This window comes from Leiobunum rupestre, chromosome 6 (assembly GCF_980474605.1).
Source record: "Leiobunum rupestre chromosome 6, qqLeiRupe1.1.hap1, whole genome shotgun sequence".
Classification (NCBI taxonomy): Eukaryota; Metazoa; Arthropoda; class Arachnida; order Opiliones; family Sclerosomatidae; genus Leiobunum; species Leiobunum rupestre.
This window is the reverse complement of record NC_143389.1, coordinates 50808891-50820529: the sequence shown is the minus strand read 5'-3', so window position 1 is coordinate 50820529 and position 11639 is coordinate 50808891. Positions and strand designations below refer to the sequence as shown.

The 11639-nt window shown below is 38.2% G+C and overlaps 1 protein-coding gene across 1 annotated transcript; it reads left to right on the top strand.

Annotated features, from left to right (window-relative positions):
• Positions 1-10571: 10571 nt before the first annotated feature.
• Positions 10572-11570, top strand: Manf (mesencephalic astrocyte-derived neurotrophic factor). Its single transcript, XM_090177583.1, has 4 exons — positions 10572-10809; positions 10891-11015; positions 11074-11215; positions 11282-11570. Exons 1-4 carry the CDS (start codon positions 10686-10688, stop codon positions 11446-11448), a joined length of 558 nt encoding a protein of 185 aa, XP_090033709.1. The 5' UTR covers positions 10572-10685; the 3' UTR covers positions 11449-11570.
• Positions 11571-11639: the final 69 nt, after the last annotated feature.

Below are 11639 nucleotides of genomic sequence, written 5' to 3'. Positions count from 1 at the left end.
AAGCCATTTATTTTTTAAATATAACCTTTAATTTAGATGAAATTATGGAATAGTTGAAATAATTATTTTAACGCTAATTTTTTAACACCTGCAGTGATTCCCACGCGGGCCACCTCTTCTTGTTCGCGATCGCGATGGGGCCCCCCAAACTTGTCGGGGGCCCAGGGAAAGCTGTCTGGCAAACCCCGTGTACGCTACGCCACTGGTTTGCTTCTATCATAATTATGTAAACTATATGCTTTATGAAGAAGTATTTTACTGCTCTCTTTATTTTTGCCCAATTAGCGTTCAATAAATTGCGATGAATCACCAACACTTCTTAATTTGTTTAAGAGGGATACTAGGCGCGATCTTTTTGGGCTGTATTGAGGAGAGAATGATGCTTGATTGAGCGCCATGTTGCTCTAGTTGTCCAATTGGAGTGTGCGGTATACTTAAAATTAATCTGGCCTATCTGGAGCGAAAGGCAAGTACCCTTTGCACTGCGTGCCGTGCCAACCGCCTACAAAACAAACAAACACGTCGCGACTTGTAACTTTTGCTAGTTTATAGTTACATTCGACAAACTAAAGAAATATGAACGACACACAAAGAAAATAATAAAAAAATGAATATTATCAAAATTGACATAATTACCAAAAATGTGTCAATCGGACCTATTTCCTAATGAATGTTACGAGCGAAATACAAGTTGGGAGGGGAGAAGGGAATGTATGCCTTATGGAGGGAAGGAAGTTAAAACCAACAAATAACGCCTCGTAGTGAGGAACGGAGGAACTAAGTAGCACTTGTCAAACCTAGTGTATTTTTGTATTTTTCGTCGTTCTGTGGAGATGCTTTCGCCATCTACCTACGATATACTACCATAGACTAAAAAAAGATCCAGAAAGGCGACAATAAATAGTCTTTTATGTGGTCGATCTCGAGTCGAGCATTCATTAAACCTTTAGCATATTAAAATACAGGTATTGTCACACTTTTCGTAATTATGTCACTTTTGATATTATGAAAGTAATGTTTCCTACCAAGGAGTAGTGCTAAATTTTATTAATGAAGCAATATATCTAAGAGCAATTTCATATGCATAAATATATATAAATCGTGTTCATCTGATATCCGTAAAGTTAAATAGGGTACTTAATTGTTAGTTTTAATTGATACTTTAAACAATCAAAACGTAAATTAACAGGTATTAATCCAAATAAACTAATTGCAATGTGGAATTAATGGTTTAATTGCAACTAATTTTAATTGCTATTAATTTAATTGCAATGTGGAATTAATGATTAAATTCCAATTAAATTTAATTACAATTAATTTAATTTCCATGGATGATTAATGTTTTAATTTCAATTCAATTAATTGCATTGGGCAATTAATGGTTAAATTTCGATTATATTAATTGCAACGTGCAATTAATGGTTTAATTGTAAATATTTTAATTGTAAATTAATTAATTGCAACGTGCAATTAATGGTTTAATTGTAAATATTTTAATTGTAATTAAATTAATTGCAATGTGCAAATAATCGCTTAGTTACCATTAATTTAATTGCAATAATGTTTTAGTCAAATAATTAATAGATTGAAAATTTAATTGATTAATGCCCAACACTGGTTGGACGGAAAGGCTAGCGGCGGCTGCGGCTGGACGGGAGCGGCTGATTGCGGTTGCGGCTGGCGGCGTCAAAGCTCGTTGTAGAAGCGGCTTATTAGACTCAGAGTCGGACTCGTTCTCCCTCCCAAATATTTTTTTTTATAAATCTGATTAGGAATTTGAGAAAAGTTTGAGGTCGGAAGTTGTAGCGTCGCGGCTGGAGTTTGGACGGGAATGGCTGATTGCGGCTGCGGCTGGACGGAACGGCTGGCGGCGTCAAGACAGGAACGTATGATGGCGTCAGAACTCGTACTAATTTTATATTTTCTTGTATACTTTTGCCATTAGTGTTTATATCATATACTCTTGACCTACACCAACGATTAAAATATATAAATTCCCCTGACTTAAAGAAAATACTGCTCTTGCCCATCTTGTTGTCGCGTATAAGGAGTAATGTTTAGCACATTAGTAATAATTAATTAATTCGAATGTTCAATACGTCAGACTTGAAGTTTCAACCCCTAATAGATAAAAACTAGTCCATGTGGTTTGAGTAAGTAAAATTAAAATTAACCTTTAACCCCATATAAATTTCGAGCGATACATAATAAATTTAATTTATACAGATCATAGAATCAATTAAAAACATAATCTAAATATTTAGATATGAAAAATTTTAATAAGTGTTTATAGTGTTATTTTATAAAATACAATATTTATTCTTCTGGTAAACAGTTTCCGCAGAAATACTTCGGCACTTCATTAGGAAATTATTCACAGTTTCCTTCACATGGTTTCAAACAAGTGAAACAAATCCAGTCTTAACAATTCTTGAACTTTAATCCTTCATCGTTCTTTTTCTTCGTACTCTGAAGTTAATCACATGTAGCGCATCTTTTTCCACGCTTAGATTTAACCGAGGGGCAGGTCATTTCCATTTTGGGTGCGTCTTAATCATAGTAAAATGATTAAATCAGGGTAATCGTGATTAAATCAGGGTAATCAAGATTAGAAAATCTAATCACGATTAATCAATCTAATCATAATTTAAACAAGATTTAATCATTCTAATCAGGATCTAATTTTTAATCAGGATTAAATCATTTAACCTGATCGAATCGAGATTTTATAATTAAAATCATAACTAAAGTACGACAATTTAATAGTAATTATTAATATTGATGGTTCTATCGCAAATGTATTTGATTGAAATGATAAAAAATAACTTATCGCATTTTATTTAAAACATCCGAAATCATCACAGCTTTGTAACAAGTCATCACAGCTTAGTTACACGAGTTATCACAGCTAAGTAATTAAGGTAACATTGTAATAGGAACTACTTTTTTATGTAACATTATTCTAAACCGCTCGTTCTAATCACGCACAATTGTAATCATTCCATTCACCAATATAATCATTCTGATTCTCAATCAAATTTCTAATCGCGATTTAATCACACTAATCATTCCCGTCCAGCCGCCACCAGCCATTTCCGTCCAGCCGCCACCGCCACCAACCGTTCCCGTCCAGCCCCCGCCAGCCATTTCCGTCCAGCCGCCACCGCCGCCAACCGTTCCCGTCCAGCCACGAAGCTATAATTTCCGACCCCGAACTTTTCTCAAATTCCGGTTCAGATTTATAAAATAAAATATTATTTTAATGATGGTGGGACTTTTTTTATTTCAGTAATTTAGTATCTGTTTTTAACAATTATATATTGTCGAGAGAAAGACCATAGTTATTTGGTAAAACAGTGAGGTTATCTTGCGATTGACTTTTGGTAAGATGAAAAATGATTTTCCAAACACATGCGTAGGCCACTTCCGTTCATTCACAGATCTCTTCGCTTGCCTTGGGTATTAGCCTAGCTGATTACTTGCAGACCAAGTCCAACTTTACTATAATTCTTTAAATTTCATTAAAAAATCTGCGACTTCATAAATTTTACCTCGTATATTGAATTTTGAAACCTAATTGGCTATAACGCAATTTCCTTTGGTAAATATTGTTCCACCAGTTCACTCATAAACTTCATTTCTAGTCTAAAATTTATTTTTCTAAAGATAGTGTCACTCGTTCTTAGACAATTAATATAATAATAATATTTAATTTATATTTGTTTGTTAACCTTTTTTTTTAAACTTTCGTGATACCAAATCTTACTTTTTTATAAAATTCATTTATTATTGTTTTAAAACTATAGTCAGGGCCGTCTTTATACTTTTGCCGCCAAAAAATCTGCCACCCTTTTATTTATACAAAATCGTAAGTCTTTTCGGTGCAATATTGAAGCATCAGCCACCATTAAGCGATTACCGCCTTGGGGCTATATCCCCATTCTAGCCTAATGCATAAATAGGCCCTATATTTATCAAATAAAAATAATTTCGAGAAAAGAGAAGAAGCAATAATCAGGGGCGGCTCAAGGGCCGGGCAACCCGGGCAACTGCATAGGGCGCCGGTTTGAGAGGGGCGCCGAAATTGAGTTGTGCAACTTTTTGGTTTACCAAGAATTGGATTTGTTTATAAAATTTTTAATGAAAGCATAACATAATTTGAAAAATCTTTAGCTAATTAGAAATAAAAATCATTTTCCCAACCAAAATGTCCAACATCGTCGACGAACGTTTTTTTGCGACTATTTATTTTACAATAGTAAATAAACCATAAAATTACGGCACATATAGTTCTGACGGCTGAAGCATTATCCTGGTATTTTCATTATAAACCAGGGTATATAATATTAAGAAGAAAAAGTAGTTGGGCGATACTACAAGAATAGAAGTGTGCCAGAATTTTTAGCCCGGTGTACCTAGCAACAGGGGCCATACCACCGGGGGCCTATCATCATAGTGCCCTACGCCAGCGTCCCCAAGCCTGGGAGGACGTATATACGTCCTCCCAGCCCAAGCCCGGACAGGTGACAAATTCCGCATGGGTAGTAGTACCCTACTACCATATGTAACATAATTACTCATAAGTATGCCACTGTACCTTTATTCCATTCAAAAATCTTCACTAACGGTTTGTTTCACCACGAACCAGTAAAAAGTTGGACTACGTTAGATTTTAACCTTTTTATTCATCCTAGTAATTTTGGGAGTCACACTATTGGCTACTAACATATTTATTTAAGCCAATGGAAAACTTCTAAATTTAGAAGGAATTTTTTGCATCGGAATTTTAGTCAGCCCAATGTAGCTTTATTGAAATTTATAAACTCGCTCGGTTTGTGCGGATGAAGTTAAATTACGAGTAATTTAGAAAAATAAAAGGTTGGGGAAAATGACCAATAAGTGATCGCTTTCCGAAAATGGAACAAGTCGTCGAAGTGGGATATTCCACCAGCGTTATTAAAACCCATATCAAGCCTAGAAGAGTTAGGCCTAGGCTCAAAAGAATCTGCAAAGACTCCGCTCCAACCTTGTAGATGCGCCAGAAAAGCTCAACCTGAATTTCAACTATTTTTCCAATAAACCTGCTTCTTTTATTTGACAATGCAAATTTATTTTAGAACGTGAGTCTCCGAGAACTTCATTAATTTGCAAATTAATTACATTAACAGAACTTGACACTATATTGTAATTCATTTTAGCTCCTAAGTCTTGGTTGTTCAAACCGGTTTGTTTACTAAAATAATGGCCGTCGGTTTATCAGACGTAGAGCTAATTATACCACGGCATTATCGGCATTTGAGATTCGATGACGTCAAATATGACGTAAAATATTACGTAGGGTACGGATGACGCAATATCTGTGAAACAAACCGTTAGAAATAGAGCTAGTGGCATACTTATGAGTAATTATGTTACATATGCTACTACTGATGGTCGCACCTTTGACGCAAACCACTCAACCCAGCAGAAGGTGCAGCAACGGGGCCACCAGGTCCCACTTCGCACACAGTAATGGGAGTAAGAGCAGATGCTGTAGAAACTCCAGCCGACACCCTACCTACGTAGGTAAAGAGTCATACCCTTTGGAGAGAGCCCCTAAAGTGGAACGATGGGAACACAGCGGTCCACATAGCCCGGCACAGCTGGCACCGTAGATCCCGGTGTTCTCCAAAAAGCCGGGAAACAGGACCCCCGTGCCCTCATACGGAGGCCCGCCACCCCACAGCAGGCTACCCAATCCGCCGAGGTGGCCAGTTTGCACGGACCCTCTCCGTTAGCCTGAGCCGAAGCTCAGTTTCCAGCCCAAACCTGACCGAAGTCGGAGGTGGAGGTAGGACCATTTGATCAGAGCTAACATCTCCCAGTGCGCGACCACCCTTATGGGTTACAAGAGCCGGACCCCAACTCCCCGGTAAAGTCACCAGTTATTGCACACCCATTTCGGGCCACAAGAATAGAAGGAAGCCCAAAGTAATACAGTATTTCAATGTACTTGCTTGCTATTTCGTTGTCGTTTATCCAGCTTTATGATAAATAAACTAGCCATCTTCAAGAATTATATTTGTTTCTTAGGCTATTATGAACCTGCATTTAATATTCTAAAATGCATTTAAATTGTTTTCGATGGCTAGTTCCAAAGCAGTCTATCGGTACGATTTAAACTGTCGTGTGTCCGTGGTTACAGTTAGTCTCTTCTATTTTACGCGCACGTGCAGAAAGCCATTTATTAGTTTCAGTTAAATATATATTAATAAGAGTCACGTTGAATTGAATTAAGATGTCCGAGAAAAAGAAGCATTCTGGTTCTTTATATAAAAAAAGGAAATGAAGAGAAGTCATTGAAGCAGAAAAGCTAGCGACCGCTTTAAAAATGTTCATACGTGTATGCATATGTAACGTAATTACTCATAAGTATGCCTCTGTATAACATTTCCATTGAAAAAAATTCAATGAGACCTTGTTTCACGCGGAACATACATAAAGCGAACCCTTAAATGCAAAAATGCTTATAATCCTTGCGCTATTGAAAAGGTTACCATGGAAATGAAATCACGTGATCGCAAGGCACGAACTAAACTTGACATGGGCCGCGTTCAGTAACAGTAATCGGAGAGTAAACAGTTTATCAACCGTTGAGTTGCGATTGCTAACGTGCCGTAGTATTCTACTAAACGGCTCCAGGCAAATTGACTGAATTTTACGTTGAGTCGTCTGCTATATTTTTCTGCATCTTAAAAGCTCAAATAAGTTATTTTGACCGAGGCTTATGCTAATTTAAGTATTTGGTAACATAATAGCTGAAAAATTAATGAAACAACACTTAACAATTCGTATTCTGTCATAATCGTCCGATGGCGCTGCTATGCTAATAATGCTATAAATATTTCCTTCATTATCGGACAAATCAATTTGTTTAAAACTACTAGGCAGATTAGAAGTCGCCATGCTTGCAACGTCATGATTGCTCTTCCAGCCGCTTATTTCGATAACTATTCGATTGCAAACGTGACGTCAATCCCGGAAGTGAAAAAAGTCGTACAGTAGCGAATGCGCATTCAACGGTTAAACCGTTTGCTATTACTGAACGCGGCCATGGCAAAGCCAGAAATGCGCGAGGAATTCTCACTAACTTCCGTTTCCAATCAGTAAAGTTGATGACGCTTATTTCGTCTCGGAATTGTAAGTGACGTAATTAACGTCATATCCAGTGAACAAGGTTTCATTAACGAAAATGCTTTTATGGCATACTTATGAGTTATTATGTTACATATGTTGTAGGCCTTAAAAAATCCTGCAAAAAAGTGTTTTAATTAAGTTGTTAAAGAAATTAATGTAAGGAATAAAAGAAATAAGTTTACTAAGAATAACCCGTGAGTTAAAAATAAAAATATCCATTATTTTTATCTTTAACTCACGGGTTCTTCGTAAACTTAATTCTTTTATTTCACATATATTAACCGTGATACTATTCAGTATGGACATAATTATTAATGAACTTAAGGTATACTAGTCTTGCCACCTTACCTAGTGTTTCAAGCTCCATGTAAAATGACCATGTACCAGAAAGAAGGTCTTAAATATGTTTACACAAAGTATTTAGAAAGTGATTATAATATAGGGATTATTTATTGTTATGAAAACGGTAAATTTAGAACATGGACATGGTAATGTTTTTACGGGGGGGGGGGGGGGTAGTTTTATTTAGTCTCAAAATAAGAGGGGCGCCAAAAATCCCCCTTGCCCGGGTGAGAAAAATGTCTTGAGCCGGCCCTGGCAAAAATACATTTTTCACTAAATAAATCAGCAAGTGAAACAATTTGTACGATTTTGCCTAACTTGTTTAAATGGAAAACGACGCCTTTAAAATTCAGTCAGTGGCGACTTTTAGCAACGACAAGGGGAAACATTTCCACGTTATTCAGTTTCCACGTTATTCAGTTTCCACTTTATTCAGTTTCCACGCTATTCAGTTTCCACGCTATACAGTTTCCACGCTATACAGTTTCCACGCTATACAGTTTCCACGCTATTCAGTTTCCACGTTATTCAGTTTCCACGCTATTCAGTTTCCACGCTATTCAGTTTCCACGTTATTCAGTTTCCACGTTATTCAGTTTCCACGTTATTCAGCGTCTCCGTCTTATTTACCGGAATGCCACGCCACCACGGTCCCCGTTCGCCGGAGGAGGGAAAGTTTGACGGTCCGCCTGAAAACGTCGTAAAAGCCGAAGTGGTAGTTGATGGTGCCAGAAGCCGAGAGGAAAGTTTTTTGTAAAGCTATAACGGTAGGATGTAGCTCCCCAAAGAGATGGAGAATGTCTGAAAGTCTCGCCCGAGCACCTTCTACGTTCCATTGGAGAACGTTAAGAGGAACTTGAGTCATCAGGGGGGCGTTGGAGGACACCAACGGTGGGAAATCTGACACATTGGGCGCTGAATGAGCCGCCATCCGTTTGTGAGTATAGTCCGCCAAAAAGGATTTCAACTTTTCCCTTTTGTCGGATTGCCCATGAAGTTTTTCGCAGAGCTCTGCAACACCAGCCACTAACTGGACGATGAGTAGAGAGAGGTCACCAGCGGTGAGATACACCGGGGCCACAGCGCCAGTGGACACGGCAGGCTCTGCCACTGGGTTGGGAAGACGGCGAGGGGTTTGACTCCTGTGGCGGGTGGCAGCTTGAGCATATGTCCCCTGCCGGACTATCACTCTTGCCTCCCGGAAAGTAACAACCTTTGTGCGACGAACCTCTAGAACCTTTTTTTCTCTCCTTAGCGTGAGACAGGCCACCGACTTCGAGCTGTGCGACCCTTTGCAGTCGACACAGTATTCGATGGCCGTGTATCTAGAGTCCGGATCAAAGACATGATCCTTGCCGCAAGTTGCACAGATTTCGTGGGTCACCTGAGTGCGGAATTTTGACGCGATATGACCGTAGTGACGACACTTGTAGCACTGGAGGGGACGAGGCTGATACTCCAAGACAGCAAAACTAATGACGTAGATAAGGATCTTCATAGGAACATTGTTCTTTGGGAATCCAATGACATATGTGTTGGTACGACCTCCAAACGTAGGATTGACTTAAACAACACGTTCTTCTCGCGAAGCGCGTCTTATATATCTCCTTTTTTTTAGATCCGATGGAACGTGTATGATGCGGCGGAGGGCCACCGTCGAAGCGGGCGTAGACTCCTCTTCCTCAAATTTGAATTCGCCAAAAGCGCGCGAAGAGCGGATAATAGCCGCTTGATCTTCTGTTTTCGGAAAGACCAAGAGATCCCCTTCCGGGAAGGGTTGAAAGTGAAACCCTTCTTCTTCTTTGTGCCAAGTTCCGAGAATTTTGCGCCGGTCTGCGACGGCTTAAGGCGAATTGGTTTAGATGGGAGAGGAGGCTCCCGGTCCCCCTCCTTCCTTTCAGAAAACCGCAGGGCGTCCCGCGGGTACGAGCGGAAAATCGAAAAGTACGTTTCTCCTGAAATCGCTGGGAACAACACTACCACAAACTCTGCCTCCCAGACGCTTAGCTTTCATATTTATCCGCCGAGAGATCAGGCGAATAGTTTATGGGGCGCAGTATTTCTAATCCCCGGAAAAGGAGAATAAACGTTTATGGTAAAAAGAGTACACTTTTAGTCCGAGAACAGGTAAAAAGAAACCACCGAAATTTTGGAAAAATGTTTTTACTCCGACTCAAACTATTCGCCACCACAGAATCGGACCGAAAACTATCGCTACGCCCCATTTGGTTCGTCATTGAAACCTAGATAGGTAGCGGCTAAAAAAGACGCTATTTGTTTTTCCTCATCTTTATTTGAAAATGTGACTTTCAAAAAAATATAATTTTTGATAATTTTATTTATGAAAAATCATTCTTATGACTTTTTAATTTGTCTGTAGCAGACGCTAGAATCATAGGCGCCATCTTGGATAAGCTAACGCCGTTACGCCACCTACAATCGTTTCGGTCGCGAATTCTATATGGCTTAGAATGTTCAAAAACCAAGATTCTATTTCCTGTCAGAAGAAATGTCTAGTTTTTCAGAATGATATATTTCTGAGCTTCTGAGTTAGAATTCTGACGCACCCTATAATTCCCAATGCCGAAGGAACATAGAAATCTCATAGGTAACTAGAATGCTACCGCCTACCGTAACGGCCGAGCTTGTCGCCAGTTCGTTTTGAACCTTCAGCCAATGAGAGGCCGTAGAGTGGTTCCGCCAAGGAGGATAATAATAATAATCCTCCTTGGTTCCGCTACTATCGCGGGAGCTAGGTGACGTCTTTCTCTCTGGTGACAATAAATTCTTGGCAGAACCACTTTTTGAGCTCTGATTGGCTGAGATCTGGCTATCGTCTGCCACGGCGTTTGGTCCATTTGCCAGTTACACGGCAGCATTCTAGTTAGTAGTTACCTATGAGATTTCTATGCGAAGGAATGGTTGGTCCTCGTGTTTTAAAGAATGATGACGCATTAACCAATGAGAAGGCGACAAATATCTTGGAACAAAGATTTCTTTAGCCTGTCCTCTAAAGCGAAATACCGAATCAATTTTATTCAAAAACTATCATTACTTAATGACAGATTGGTTCTTCACTACAACTGTATATTGAATTTTTAGAAAAAGTGACCTTTTAATATTGTATCTGTTCTGGAAGAAATACTAGACGGTTTATTTTAAGTAAAATGAAATTAACTCATAGGACAAGTAGACCAAAAAGTATGCCTGAAATAATGTGGTGCTTATTGTTAATCACGATTGTCACATACTTAAAAACAGTATCTGGATTAAAGGAGGGACAATGTGAAGGTAAATTCTTTGCAAAAAGAGGAAATTTATTATGCTCTTAAATTTAAGACTGATATGAAATATATGATTTGAAATTTTTAGTTTGCGTTGGAGTATTAGACAAAATAGATAAAAGTTTACCACCAGATATAAGAAGCACACCAAAAAAGATTGAGGATCATATACGTGAATTTTGTAAAGACACTAAGAAATCCGAAAACCGCTTTGTACGTTAGGAAACTGACCATATCATCATGTAACTTACACTATTCTCCTATTTCTCAGTGTTATTACGTAGGTGGATTGGAAGAATCTGCCACTTCTATCCTATCGGAAATATCCAAACCTTTGAGCTACAATATGCCTAGTGATAAGATCTGTGAAAAACTGAAGAAAAATGATGCCCAAATATGCGAACTCCGATATGGTAAATATTTTAAAATGAGGCAAAAGTTTAAAGTCTTCTTAGCTAATCTCTTCACATTTTTCACAGAAAAAATGATTGACTTGAAAACTGTGGAACTTAAGAAGTTGAAAGTTAGAGATTTGAAAAAAATTCTCTCAGATTGGGGTGAAGATTGTGATGGTTGTTTGGAGAAAACAGACTTTATCAAAAGGATAGAAGAATTAAAACCTAAATATGTAAGAGAGGATTTATAGGGTCTGTATACCATTGCAGCTCTTGTTTTTAGTTCATAAAAAAATACAAAGTTATTTATATTTAAATGTAACAAGTTGTTTCTTACCCTAAGTCACTTTTTCAATAAAGTAATGAAAATGATTATATTTTTTCCATTTAAATACAAACAGAACATTGGAGCCACCTGAGTTAAGATTTTTATTTTTGACTA